The 15,074-nt window shown below is 35.4% G+C and overlaps 2 protein-coding genes across 2 annotated transcripts; one reads left to right on the top strand and one right to left on the bottom strand.

The window, feature by feature from the left end:
• Positions 1-8,689: 8,689 nt before the first annotated feature.
• LOC110101140 (protein FAR1-RELATED SEQUENCE 5-like) lies at positions 8,690-10,472 on the bottom strand. Its single transcript, XM_020828930.1, has 3 exons — positions 10,423-10,472; positions 9,657-9,771; positions 8,690-9,307 (listed from the first exon to the last, which is right to left on the bottom strand). Exons 1-3 carry the CDS (start codon positions 10,470-10,472, stop codon positions 8,690-8,692), a joined length of 783 nt encoding a protein of 260 aa, XP_020684589.1.
• Positions 10,473-11,436: 964 nt separating this feature from the next.
• On the top strand, positions 11,437-13,120 carry LOC110101141 (RCC1 domain-containing protein RUG3, mitochondrial-like; the record flags this gene model as incomplete). The annotated part of the gene is made up of 3 exons (XM_020828931.2): positions 11,437-12,012; positions 12,473-12,612; positions 12,998-13,120. Coding segments are annotated over exons 1-3 (781 nt in total), but the record flags the coding sequence as incomplete, so codon positions are not given.
• Positions 13,121-15,074: the final 1,954 nt, after the last annotated feature.

Raw genomic sequence — 15,074 nt, 5'->3', positions numbered from 1 at the left:
TTTCCTCTTATCAACCTTTTTGGTAATTTTTGAGGTTGATATTCTCAACCTTTAGGTGCTAGTTGTATTTTTTTTTAGCTGTCTATTTGGAGATTTTTGTAATTCCTTTTTCATTTAACGGATGTGAGAGGAAATCCTCTATAATTAAAAAAAAAACCCACGGAGGCATATAAAAAGATGAGCATATTGTACAATAGCATCCAACAGAGAACACGATTAATCATACAAAATCTTCTTCCTTCGGAGAACATATTACATTTCCATCGCTAACAGATTGCCATTACCTCTTTTGAATGAATAATTATTAGGTGCGGAGTGCAGACGGGGAGAGCACCGTCTGCACAGACACAGGGTACCAAGTAGTACCTAGTGGTACCCAACGGTACCGAACGGTACCTAGCTTGGGTGGTACCCAGCGGTACCGAACGGTACCTAGCTTGATTTTATACTAGTGTGCAGACGGTTCTCCCCATCTGCACTCCGCACCTAATAATCTCTCCTTTTGAATAGGGATTCATAAATATTTGCATGAAAGATTTTCTATTTGTTACCTTAGTAAATGATTGATGATTTGTGAAAATTAATACAACGTTAAAAGCGTCTTCAATCACAAGAAGAATATGCTTAACATAATGAACTAATTGATTCAAAATATTCTCATCAAAATTTGATCCAAATAAATTTTAAAACTTTTTATATTCATTTTAAGATGAATGAATAATTAATTAATTTTTATATTATATTCATCATAAAATAAATTTAAAATTTTAAAATTCATTTTCATTAAAATTTTGTTGGAATATCCTTAAAAAAAAAGAAAGTATTTTGCCATTGGCGTTTGTTCTGAAATAGCCAATCCAGCCATGAACAATAGCTCAAAAAAGGGGAGAATTAATCAATTTGTCTAAGAACTTTAAAGCTTTGAATTTCTTAGCAATTTCCTCATTGATAATTACAGCAGAAAGTATACAAATAAAGAATTAAGTTAGGAAATAAAAAAAACCATTGAATATCCCAATCAACATCGTTAATTGTCTTAACAAAGTTCAGCTTGGAAGAGGAACCGTATTGAATTATTTGAAAATCGATCATTCTTATTTAATATTTAAAAATTCTAAGTTCATATTAATTAAATTAGCGATTTGCCAAATAAATTATATATAAATTTATTGCTTGAGAATTGCTTTTCTTAGTTTAAAATATGATATTTGAAAAATTAATACAGTTTTAGTTTTTTTTAATGCTTTAATTATTACCTATCCCTTTCGTGAAGAAGGCAATGGAGAATGGAAACAGACAAATTGCAAAAGCAAAGCAAAGAGCAACTTTTCTTTCTCTTCTTAAATATCTTCCTTTTTGACAAAATGTTCTGAATCATCTAGTAAAAAAATTCATTCAACACTACTCTCCTTGGCCTATTGGTTGAGAGCTTTGGCTTCCAACTAAGAGGTTCAGGGTTCGAGTCTATGTGTATGCGTTGTGTGTGTGAGTTTGCCTTAAATGGCCTAAATGTCCCCAAAAATAGAATGTTAGATATTTTTATTAAAATAGAATGTTAAGAAGCTACCGACATAAAAATTCAACGCTGTTAAGAAATTCATTCATCAATATTAGACACGGCCTGAAAATCCGACTCGAACCCGACCCGAAAATTTCGGGTACGGGTCAACCCGAACCCGAAATGGGTCGGGTTCAGATTCAACATATCGACCCGTTTCAAAAAGCGGGTATGGTTCAGGTTAACCCTTTGACCCGAAATTGACACGGTTTTGACCTGAAAACAGAATTTTGACCCGAAAACCCGAGATTGACCCGTTTTTGACCCGAAAAAGAGGAGATAAACCCGTTTTTGACTCGAAAAAGAGGAGATAGACCTGTTTTTGACCACCCGAAAACTAGCAATTTTTTGTTGGAACTGGGTCATTCGGGTCGTGTCGGGTTGACCCGTACCCGAAGCGGGTCGGGTTTGGGTCAGGAAAACTGACCCGTTTCAAAAAAGGGGTCGGGTTCGGGTTGACCTGAATAGTGCCGGGTCAGTTTCGGATTCGACTCGAACCCGACTCGTGACCCGAAATTGACACCCCTAATACTGATAATAGTTTATCATACATATATGATTAATGACTTGTTACATCCATGGGATGCTATTATTTAATAAGCACAATAATATTTCTCTCACATATTAATAGTCAATTTCTATATTAATACACAACTCTCCTTGGCCTATTGGTTGAGAGCTTTGGCTTCCAACTAAGAGGTTCAGGGTTCGAGTCTATGTGTATGCGTTGTGTGTGTGAGTTTGCCTTAAATGGCCTAAATGTCCGAAAAAAAAAAAAAAAATCATTCATAACATCTAAAGCTACAATACATTAGAGATGTGATATCTGAATAGATTTAGGCTTCGTTTGGGAATGTTTTTTTATTGCTTTCTAAAACGGAGTTTTAGTACAAATTTTTTAATTTTTGTATTAAAACTCCGTTTTAGAAAGCAATAAAAAAGTAGTCCCAAACGAAGCCTTAGAGTTTGATAACTTGAGATGATAGATTCATAAATCATGATTGAGCTGTGCTTTTTTTCTCCTATATTCTTTATGTATACACATTCCTCATTTGAGGAAGAAATTATTACTTGCGGAGATCAAACACATAAAATCATTCAGTTTGTCTGTGTAAATAATAAAAATGCAGACTGTGCTTCTATTGTTCACAAAGACAAAACAAAATAGTTCTTTGTATCCGATCTTTACACATAATAATCTATTCAGTTGTGATATATTCATGAAAGCATAGAAGCATTTTAATTTTTTGCCTATAGACCACTCGTGTTAAATTTTATTTTATTTTCTTCTTTTAAATGGCTTATTGCTATCCTTTATACCACAGAACAAGTCACCTAGCCATTTTGTGGGTTCAATTTCTTGTTTTCTTGTTCAATAATATGACTTAGGTAAATAATAATGTTTGACAACAGTGTCACTAGAAATGTGGATGTAAGGGTGCAAATGAGTCAAGTCAACTCATGAATTTACTCTAGCTCAATTTGATAAAGAGATCATGAGCCAAGTTTATCGAGATGAAATTAGTGCAGTTTTTTATACTCGTGAAACAATGGAGCCCGAGTTCGATAAAATCCCTACCGAACTCAACTGCCCATCGACTGGCTCCATTAACCAGTCCACGGAGGCAAAGCAGTGGGTCGAATACTCAGCTAGGGGAGCAGGGTTGAATTATTTAGGGTTTAGTGAAGGGTAGGCGTGTAAATGAGTCGAGTCGAGTCGAGTATTTGCCTTATCAAGCCTAGCTCGTTTAATCCTTAATGAGCTCGAGCTTGAGCTCGAGCTCGAGCTCGAATTTGGGCTCGATTAGTGGGCTCGAGATCGACTCGTTTAAAAAATATCAAGCTCGAGCTCAACTCAAAAGCTCGAGCTCGTTTAAAAAACTCGAACTCAACTCTTAACTATTTTAATTGGAATGAGTCTTTAATTTTAAACCAAAATTCTCTTTTTTTGGAATTTTTTTCTTTTAACACTTAATTAAAATTTGTTTTCAATAATAAAAAAATAACTTAATTAATCATAAAACGTCTAGAACTTTAACTATTAATTTCTTTAAAAAAAAAATTTAAGTTGTAGAAGAATCTATATATTATGAACAATCATCTTTCTTTAAAAAATTTTATTTAAAAATTTGATCAATATCAACTTATCAACTGCAATTTTTATATGGTTAAGTACTATAAAAACTTGAATAATATAGAAATAGAACTTTCAATAATATAAAAATTTGACCAAATTGCATTTCATACCATTATTACAAAAAAAGCAATTGGAATCATACAACTCATTAAGAAGTTTTATAATAGAGCATAAGTAAAAACTGAATAGAAGATAGAACTATATATTCCTTGTCTGTCTGATATTTGGATGTTCTATATTCTTCAAATTCTTCCATCTCTACTACCAATTACCAATTAATATGATAAAAACCTATAAAATTAATATAAAAGAAAAATAATAATTATTTTAGAAATGGGGTAAAAAGAAAAATATTATCTTACAAAATATTCCACAGACAAAATTCATAAGCAATCTTACCGCTCAAACCTAACAAGCAAAATTATCCATCATATGTTTTTTATGGATAGCATAAAAAATGAGCTTCAGATAAAATCAGATCTGTAAAATTCAATGCATAAGAGATAAAATTTTGCATCAGAATATACGAAGAGAAAAAATTATAAGATTTATTAAATTAAAAGAAGTTATGTGCTTTGATTCTTATTTTTGACGTATTCAATGGGAAGGGTTAAAGAAGCAAGTTGGAAGAAAACAACAGAATTTATTCTGGGTTGTTTAACTGAAATATAACATCTTCAACACAAGGGAAAATAATTGCATTACATGAAATATAATTAAAGAAAGCTATTCATTTTGTCTTGTAAGAAAATTTTTGGTTAAGTGTTGTTCTGTAGTACAAATAATTATCTTCTAATTCTTGTATAAATATGTTCTGTTGTCCCATTTCACAAAGTGCTTTGTAGAATGTATCAACAATTTCAGTAGCCGTATGTGGTGGTGGAAAATGCAAAAAACTCAATGCACATTTCTATTAACTTCCACTGCGAATCAATATAATGAGCTGTGACTATCATATATGAAATTCTCTGATTTTTTGACTTCCATAAATCTGTGGTAAAACTTATTTTGTTAATGCCCTTTAAAGCATTCTTCAATTTTTTTTCTCCCTTCCATACACTTGTATGACATCATTGCGTGCTGTTGCCCGTGAGTAATTCACAAAAAAAGGTGACATAAACTTTAAAATTAAGTTGAATCCAAATTCTCCAACAATAAAAAATGGTTTGTCATTAATTAGAATGTAATGTGCTATCATCTCCCTAACTTTTTGATGATCATATTTAAATGTTGTCAAAATTCCACCATCTTGACTGCTCTGAGAGAATGAATTTTCTATATATGAGGGTTGGAAGTGTAAGATTTTTTGCTTTTTTAATGCATGAATCCTAGCAGCACATTGGTCCAAATGTCTTTTAAATTGTGTAGCACCAGTAACTCCAATAAGTAGTTGTTTTTTACAATGCACACATTTTCCTTTTTTTTGCCCATTAGGAAGCATAACTTCCTTGAACTCATGCCAAACTTTAGATCTTTTTTTTTTTTTTTTTATCTTTTATTTCTTCCTATAACATCATCAACTTCTTCAATATAATCCACTTGATTTTCATTAGTCCACTTTTCAACCTCTTCGTCAATCTCATTGTCATCATTATGTGTATTATTCTCATTCATAGGTTGACTACCAACATAAGATTGAAGATGGTCATCAAGTCTTCCAGTCTCAATATGATCCCCATTCATACTAACTGGTGTTGACATTATAAAAAAAATGATAATAACATAAGAATTGAAAATATAGTTAACTTCTAAAAACTAATTCTAATTTTTTTTAATTGCAAGTAAGAGAATCAAAGAAGTAATATACATCCACATGTACATCCACAATGAACAAATCAAATAACCAAGAGAATCAAAGAATCAAGCCAACATAGTGTTCATCTTAGTAGCAAAAATCTCAAACTTCTGCTTCTCTGTGGAGAAGGAAATTACATCTGCCATTAATCATGAAAATAAGACTACAACTTTGCTATGCATAACCCACTGCAGAATACCTTGTTTATCAAATTATGGAATCCTCCTTCAGCACTTTCAATGCAAACCAAATACAGTGCAGAAAACAAGGTGTTTTTTAATATCAGCTACATAATGCAGGACAAATCAAACAGCAAATGAGTACTGCTGTTACAACAACAAACTATAAGCAGCCAACTATATAGCAGTAAATTATATCAGTCTATAATTATATTTTTGGATTCAATTAATCATATTATTCATTATTAAATAAACAACAGGCCATGATGCTCATAAAAATGAATATTTTATTACTATTACTGGAGATACTATTTTTGGAACGATATTATTTTTGAGTTTGGAGATGTAATAATTTACATAAGTCAATTGGATGAGTTATTGCTGTGCAAGGAGCTTGATAATAATCATGTGGATGCTTTTGCTCATTTTATAATCCAGAAGAATGCACTTTGCCCAAGGCTTAATCAGCCATTTGTTTATGTTTCAAGTTTCCATTGGGTTAGTTTGCTATTTGTACTTATTAGTTCAACACTTGTTTACAGTTTTAATCACCAGTTTTATTTTATCTGTTCCAGGGTTACTACGTACAAGCAAAAGAGACCATCACAACTAGCTTCGTCTCTCATATAAACAGAACACTTATTAGGAACGTAAATTTGGCCCTTGTTCCTATAATAGACAATAAACATTGGACAATTCTTGTATGCAATTTGAGAATGAAATGGTGGGAGTTCTATGATTCATTACCAAAAAAAACACACAAAGCCATACTCCCAGAAGTTGTAAGTTATACCAACCTTTAATTTTTATTTTAGGAGTAACATCATTGTATGTTAATTTAATTTAAATTTTCCAGATTTCTCATTTCTATAATGATACAAAGGACGCTTTTGACAACAATATCACGAAATTGCCGATCAAGGAATTTATAAATGTGCCAACACAAAATAACAGCGCGGACTGCGGCATGTTTATTTGTAAATATATAGAAGTTGTTATACAGAAGGAACGTGTGAAATGGTATCTTTATCTAAACTGGCAATCTAGTATGCCACTATTCAGAGCAGAATTAGCTTATGCCCTGTTATGTACTAAAATTTAATAGATTATGGAGTAAATGGTGACCTTATTTTGTATATTTCTTGTGTATTGTTAATGTACATTAATAATTTATTTATCCTAACGAAAAATCAAAGCAATACCGATTAATATTTGACGAGTACCGAGTACTAAAATGTATTGATACCGAGCAATATAAAAATAGATCAGTATTCCTCAGTATTAGTTGAAATATACTCGATACCAAGTTAGTACAGTTCAGTTTGGTTTGAATATCGAGCAATACCGACTTCTGTAATCAAGTACCAAGTAAAAAAAGGACTAATACCGAGCATATTTGAAAACAAATCAGTATTTCTCGGTATTAGTTGATAGCTCGGTATTAGACTAATACTACCAATTTATAACAGTACTACAAAGATCATAAAATTGTGAAATTCACGTATACAATCAGAAAGTCATATTCATAATACAAATATCTCAAAATTCACAAATTACATGAAAGACGATTGACTACCTGAATCTCCAGTTGTAAAGTTTATGATTGTTGGAGGATTCCTCTTAGTAGGTTTAACTTTTTTTGTCTTCCTTTTCTCCCAGTGATCCTTTAATCTTGCATTTGATACGCCCTTTGGCCGACACTTCTTAGGATCTTTAATAGATTCATTATCAGCTCCAGAAATTGGTTTATTCTTCCTACCAATCTTGATGGAATGTACTTTTGCAGCCAATGTACTCAGATCATCTATCACACACATTTCAGCCTCCTCATTACCTTGTAATTATGTGCTAATTTTATATGCAAATCGATTGATATAATTTCTGAACATCAAGTTGCTGGACCCCTCAATAGGTTGGCAAGCATTGATACCGAGACATGGGATCTTCCCTCTAGCATATAAATCTTTTTGAGCACTGGCTGACCATCTTGGGAGTAGATATTTAACGAGAATATTAATAATATCTAACTGTCTCATAACTCTCATGCAATGAGAACATAATATACCCATCATTTCGAATTTTGCACAGCTACATTGAATGATACCTTCTAAGGAATTAAAATTGACAATCCAGTTGTGTAAATCAGTAGAGTTGTCTATGTTCGTTATGGAAAACCTTGATAAATCCAGTGAGGAATGTTCAATGCATAGTCTACCAAGTTCATGTAAGAACTCATATTCAAAAAATGAATACAACTTTCTTGAATAAAATTTTGCAGCTTACTTCAAAATTGAGCAACTTTTCATGTAAGGTTCTATATCTGTTTGACTATATTTGAATTTTTCATCTTGTTCATTCCGACGCCATGTCCTTATCATCTTTTCAATTCCTAGGAAACACTCAGTAATAGTACTTGTTGGCTTGGAACAACCATGACATACATGATTGGTGGACTCACTACGTTGGGTTGATAAAATGCCAAGGTTAAAATAATCTTTGTTGAATGCAGTATACCACTTATCCCTGATTTTGTAGAGATCATTCAACCATTGATGGCTTTGCAGGTTTCCTTCTGAGATCATTTCAGTCCATTTTCTCTCAAATTCCTCCACAGAATCACATTTCTTGAAACAATAAAAAAATAAGAATTTAACTATGTTGTTGCTGTTAAAGCACCATACCTTTGAAGGTGCCTTCTTATACATATGTCATTGACACAATCGATGATGTGTATTAGGCAATGCAATCTCTATTGCCCTAGCCATGGCTTGGTCCTGATCAGTAAAAATAGTTATGGGATGTTTGTTATCCATAATTTTTAGAAATGTTCTAAAAAGCCAGGTAAAAGAATCAATAGTCTCATCAGATAAAAAAACAACTCCTAATAGAACATTTTTCCAGCGATTATTAACTCCGACAATAAGGGCACAGGCTAAGTTATATTTATTTAAACGATAACTTGTATTGAATATAATCACGTCCCCAAAACAGTCATAATCAATTATACTAAGACCATCAACCTAGAAGAAATTCAACAAACAACCGTCTTCATCAGTTTGTACATCCCAGGAAAATATGTTGTCATTAATTGTCCGTTCTTTAAACAACTTGATGAGTGAATTAGTATCTCCAGTCTCTATCTTGGCTCTTCTTTCTTTTTGTATGTAGTTGTATGCATCCCGCTTCGTGAAAACCAGATTACCCACACCTCCAACTTCATCAGATAGGTATGTAAATGCATCGACAGTTCTTATCTCAGCTTCTGACATAGATTTCAAAACAGCTGCATTCTCATCACTAATGCTCCTAGATGACCTGAGCAAATGTTGATCATCCGATCTAGCAAGTTCGTGATTGTGACTCTCTATAGATTTATTCACCGTCCAAATCCCATCTTGACTCACAGCAAATCTTACCATGACAGGACATCCAGTTCGTGTACAAGATTTTTGATATTTTACCTTCGTACCCATCTCAGTCTCCTTCTTGAAACATGCTTTAGAATAAACAAAATCCTTTGATTTGATTTTCTTAGTATTTGGCCAGAAATGGTGATGTTCTTTTCGAACACTAAATCCATTTGAATGCGCGTAATGACAATACTTTTCATATGCTTCCTTCTCAGAGTTGTAAACACCCTGTGAAAAAAGATTCAAACTTCCGGTTTAGCATTATATCCACCTATCAATACCGAACTTAATACCGAGCTAATACCGAGCAAGTTGAATGATCGGTACTAGGACGTAATAAGTTGTCTTTGCTCGGTACTAACGTGCTATGAATTTATACTGAGCTATACAAATCAGTACCGAGCTAATACCGAGCAGGTTGAATGATCGGTACTAAGTTGTATTTGCTCGGTATAAGCTGTATTTGCTCGGTAATACTTCATAAGTATTATGTGCAAATATTTCATACCGAGCAACACTATGTAGTACCGATTAAAACCGACTCACATCAAAACTATACCGAATGTTAAGGAATTACCTTTATTACATTAGAAAACGCTTCATCAAAATTCAACGTCGGGGTTTCATCGAAATCTTCGAAGGCAAAAGCAACATTCGTACTCATCTCATTCAACACTTGACGATTTCTTCTCCTACAGTATTAGAACCCTAAAGACTGGATAACATCTTACGTGTAGTACACAAAAGCTTATTATACCTGTGGTAAAAGCAGCGTATTTTTTTACATTTCCCGCCCAATTCTATTACAACTAGACGAGAATACCCGAAACATTTTAAAAAACTGCAAAAGAATATGGGTTTCCATCGGGTCAATCCGGGTAAACGGGCTGCTACGTGGCGCCGCATTACTGCATACCGAACGTAGAGCTGCGTTAGGTGGGAAGACGCAATAAAAATTCGTCGCCTCCGCTCTCCCTTTTTTCTTTTTTGCTCATGGCTTTATCCCACACCTCCACCACCCAAAGCTTGTTCGCCTCCTCTTAACTTAACTGAAATAATCTTCTTGTTGAGAGAAACTCAACTTTCACCCCGTATCTTCTTTCACTATCCCCTGCCCCTCCTCACAAGGTGGTCCTGTTTTTCTCTCAACAGCTTGATGAAGTTTCAGCTAAATGGAACATATCTCTGGTGGGGTACTCCCTCGGAGCATTGTTAGTTGCTTAAAATTTTCCTTGATGGTGAACTTGTCCAGTTGCAGGTCCAGTACAATTGGAAACCAGTGCCTTGTCCCAGTTGTGGCTTCTTTGCACACTCCCATGCTCAATGTCCTTCAAACACCTCACCTGATGATCATATTGCCTCCACCAAATATCCTTGACATAACTGCTCGCATGGTCGTAATTTTACCAGCTACTAGAGAAGTATTGTACACTCCCCTAAATCCAGAGCAACTAAACCTTCATCTTCCTCTAAAGGCAAGCCCCCTCGACCCCCTATCTCTTTACCCCACTCAATCGAACCTAATCCCATCCCCTAATAATCCAACCAGGTAAATCATGTTTCAGTGCCCCAATTGGGGGCTACCCTATATTTTGCTGGACAAGTCTATCCCCTTGGCATTTTCAAGGTTGATATTACTAATCATAACTCCCTTAGAACTAGCTCATCCACTTCACAGCCTCCTTCCTTAAAAGCAAAAAAAAAAAAAAAAATCACGAATCTCACTACCCAACCTTCTTCTCCTAAAGGGAATATCCCAGATTTTGATTCCTTGTCCCTTCACAACTAATTTGATTATCTTCAAGGCACCTCTATCTCCTTTCATATGGAGCCCAACAATAATCAAATTCCGCCATCTGCGGCTTCTAGCATTGTTTCTATTCTTTGTCCCGATGGTTACTCAATTATTCCGTGATGTTAGCTGTTGCTTGTGCCTTTCGATCAATTTTGGGTCATGTGGGCTCTCTATTATTACTAATTGCTTCTCTGTTTGATATATGAGTCCTAACATCATTTTGCTCAGTTTTGTTTCCTAGTTCCTTACAGGTTGGTGCTATACCTTTTCTTTTTAGGTTGTTAAGTTCTTTTTGTTCTCACAATCATTTGGGTAGTGGGTTTAGGTTCATTTATTTCGGGCGACCATGTTGCTTTTATAGCTTATAAGTTTTCTATTTTTCTTTTTATTTTAAAATGTTTACATTTCTAACGTAATGAAATGGGCTAAATTTTTACACTTGTAACCCCTTTAATAAAATAAATTAAAAAGAATATAAATTATGTTTTTTATAATTTGCTGTTAAAAAAAAAAACAAAAAAAAAAAAACAAAGTCTTTAACCAAATAGTAGGCCAGGTCCGGTTCAATCTCTACGGTCCAAAAGGAGTCAAATTCTGTCTTGGCGCGGCCCCGCCGAGATATGGCGCTTCGAGAGCGCCGCCTTTTCTTTCTTCGTCGCCTCTTCTCCTCGTCTTCCTCTCCTGCCAGCGTTCCCCTCCTCTGGAGATCCGAAAATGAAGAACTTGGTGGGGAATCAACCGTCGAGATCCTCTCATGGGGTAGAGGCAGTTCAGGCCAGCTTGGCGGCGGAAAAGAGGAGATACGCTTCTACCCGACCCCCGTAGCTTCTCTCCGTCTTCCGAAGGGATTCCGCCTTTCCCCCACCTCCGGTCGACTCGACTTTTACAATGTTTCAGCCGCTGGTGACGGTGGCGCCGATGTAGAGGTGGGCATCTCATGCGGATTGTTCCACTCGTCAGTTCTGGTTAATGGGCGGTTCTGGATATGGGGCAAGGGTGATGGAGGGAGGCTTGGCTTTGGGCATGAGAATCCGGTCTTTGTTCCGACTCCTAATCCTAACCTGGACGAGGTCCGGTGCATCGCCCTGGGTGGCCTTCATTCTACTGCGCTCACCCGTTCCGGCGAGGTTTTCACATGGTCAGTTCTTGGAATTTCTTAGGTGCTGCCGAGTGTGTCTTTATATACGTTTTAGTTGATTTGAATTGTCGTGCAAATTATGCCAAACCATGTTTCTGTAAATTCTCTTATTGATTGCAGGTCATGACTTGAAAATGTATTTTTAACCAAAAAAAGCAGGTAGAATTTCGTTAAAAGACTAGAAATTTTAGTGAACCAAATCCCCTTGAATTATAAAAATCAAGGCTAAGCAGTTTTGAGTTTTGACTCGAGTATGAAGCAAGCATTGGGTTTTACGAAGTTATGCCATTCAGAAAAAATAAGGCCAATGGGACAAGTAAAAGTTTTTTTTTTTCTCAGCCATATATGTTTAACACCTGTATTAAACTGAAATGGCATGTTTTCCTTTCTACTCAGCAAGAAAGTTCTACCTTCTTGAATATCAATGTGACTCCTCTACTCAATTGGCAAAAGTTTGCAGGGGTTATGGTGGATTTGGAGCGTTAGGCCATTCTGTCTATCACAGGGAGCTTCTACCTAGACTTGTGGAGAGTACTTGGATGGGAAAAATATCCCAAATTGCTACTAGTGGCGCTCATACTGCTGTTATTACTGATTCAGGTTACTCTTCTTGCCATCAAAATTGAACGCTAAAGGGTGCTTTAATGCCATTGATATTATAAAGTTGCTATTTTATTCAGCCAGATTTTAATTGATTTGGCTAATTTTATACTGAGAACTGTATAAGATCTGTTGACTTCTTTTTACTTCTTTAATAAATTGATAATTTAATAATTTGATACCATTAGTCTTTGGAATAAGGGAAGTACTAAGGTTTTTTTTTTTTCTTTTATATTAATGAAAAGATTGTTGATCGAGCACATTTGCCATCTAAAAAAAAAGAGTCCCTGTTGGATCTTTTGTTGCAGGTGTGTTGAATTGGAATTCAGTTGGGCTTCTTAATGTAATTTAAGTTTTGTAGGTTTTGGCTTATGACTTTGTGCAGGCTTATTTGGTAACATATTCACAAGGCAATTAAGGCTTCCCGGATATCAACTTCTGTCGGTGATTAGTGCAATTATGGCTTCTGCATCTAATGGATTCCCTTGTACATTAGATTCATATTCAAGTATGCGTTGGCCACCCATGTTATCAAATTAGTAATGTATAGGTAGTGTGTATTGTAGTGAAATAGGAATAAAGTTGGTATGATATTGTGTCAAGTGTTGAAGGTAGAATTGTTGTGTGAATAAGGTTAGGGTTTAGATGATTCTAGAAAATTAGTTATTATCAAGGATGCCATTTATTTGTTCAGTGCTGATACTTATAGAATCAGAAGAAAATTTTAAAAACTACTTTTGAAGTTCTCTTGAATTGAGATGTTGGTTGGGTTCTTAGACGGATTGTGGGGGGTATTTAATATGATATAGATAGAAAATCGGTGAAGCTTGATCTTGCAATAAAAAGCACATACTTAAAGAAACTAATAGGAAGTCATGTTATTTTAAAAAATAGAGCTACTAAGTCATTAGAGAAAATTTTTAGTTGAAGGTTTTACTGACAACATAAGGGAAGTACTATGTATGGATCCTATTTCGTAGTAGTTTATTGAAAGTTACTAAAAATGTAACTATCCATTAATAAGGTGAAGTCTGATAGAAGTAATTTTTCTGAGATAAGATAATGAAAGTAAAATATGAGAACTTCCCTTTCAAGATAGATTGTTTAAATGAAAAATTGAAAGTTGAGCCAACCTTGGCTTGGGTTAAAATGACTAATTGTATTAAGTATATTACCATGGAGGTTTTAGGGGAGTTTAGACAGATAATATCTAAGAAAAAGTGATTTCAAAGTTGGGAACTATACTAGGTTGTTTAGAAAAAATGCTTATAATAATAAAAAGACAAAAATATTATTAAGATATGCAATAATTATAAGGAAGATAGAAGTTTGGTAAAAATGGTGTTAACAAATCCTGGTTGGACTGTAGTCTGACGACGAAGATCAGAAGGACAGCGTTAGGTAGAAGTCCAACAATGGAAAGAAATGAATCTGGTACGGAGGACTCGTAATATCTCTATAGATCCGGCAAAAGCGAAAGACCCAGTCGCCCCGCCCAGGGCTCGAGGGTGAGCCATACGAGAGTGAGTCGAACCAGTTTGCGTTCTTGGTTTGGTTCAGGCCCCTCTCGATCTTTTTCGTATAGGGGAAAGGGGAAGGAGTCTAAATCAATGGACATTAATGAACCATCATTGATGGACGTTGCACATGACACGATCAATTCAACTCGACGGTCCGGCGCTAATAGAAGCTAATAGAAGTAGCTTACTCTCCGTCTAGCGAAGCAGGGCTTTTTTCGTAGTAATAGTGGGCGGTCTCATGAGGTGCGTAGCAAAGAAGATGTTCAACCAGATTGACTCATCCGACGAAAAGCGATTTAGACTATATGAGTATATAGAAAGAATAAAGAGAATAGGTTCAATAAGAGTACGAGGTGCGTAGCAATGAGCGGTTCAGGCGCAAACGAGCTAACAATCTAAGGGCCCCGCTTAGTCATCACGGGGATTGCGACAGGGAGACCCATTGGCGCCATCACTCTTCATTATTGCGGAGGAGGTCCTTACTTAGTATAGTAGGGGCTTTTCGCTCGCTTTCCAATCTCACAAGCTTGTCAATGCGCACAAAAGTTGTTTCATGTTGGCATGCCCCAGCTAGAAATAGGTTGATTGTTTCGCTCCTGTATCTTCCAAAAAGGAAAAAGATTTCTGAGAGTTGTTTCATGGATCCGCAAGAGAGTACTTGGGTTCTCCCAAGAAAGAAAAAGCGTATCATGCCTGAATCTAACCGGGGTTCGCGGTGGTGGAGGAACCGGATCGGAAAAAAGAGGGATTCTAGTTGTCAGATATCTAATGAAACCGTAGCTGAAATTGAGATCTCATTCAAAGAGAAAGACAGCAAATATCTGGAGTTTCTTTTTTTATCCTATACGGATGATCCGATCCGCAAGGACCATGATTGGGGTTCATTGCTTTGCTGACACACTAGGCTACCCTTCTCCGAAAGCTCCGCGGGACCACCTACCA

The sequence above is a fragment of the Dendrobium catenatum genome, unplaced genomic scaffold, assembly GCF_001605985.2.
Source record: "Dendrobium catenatum unplaced genomic scaffold, ASM160598v2 fragScaff_scaffold_299, whole genome shotgun sequence".
In the NCBI taxonomy this organism is placed as follows: domain Eukaryota; kingdom Viridiplantae; phylum Streptophyta; class Magnoliopsida; order Asparagales; family Orchidaceae; genus Dendrobium; species Dendrobium catenatum.
The sequence above is the reverse complement of the archived record's forward strand: the minus strand, read 5'-3'. Positions and strand labels throughout refer to the sequence as shown.

Bases quoted from the DNA above. Each gene is read 5' to 3' on its own strand.
- LOC110101140 (XM_020828930.1), bottom strand. From the start codon at position 10,472: ATGCGAGCAGTTATGTCAAGGATATTTGGTGGAGGCAATATGATCATC. The intron at 9,772-10,422 runs GTGAGGTGTTTG...CTAATACTGTAG, and splicing joins GGAGGCAATATGATCATCAG to GAGAAGAAATCGTCAAGTGT. The intron at 9,308-9,656 runs GTAATTCCTTAA...CTTTTTTCACAG, and splicing joins CGTTTTCTAATGTAATAAAG to GGTGTTTACAACTCTGAGAA.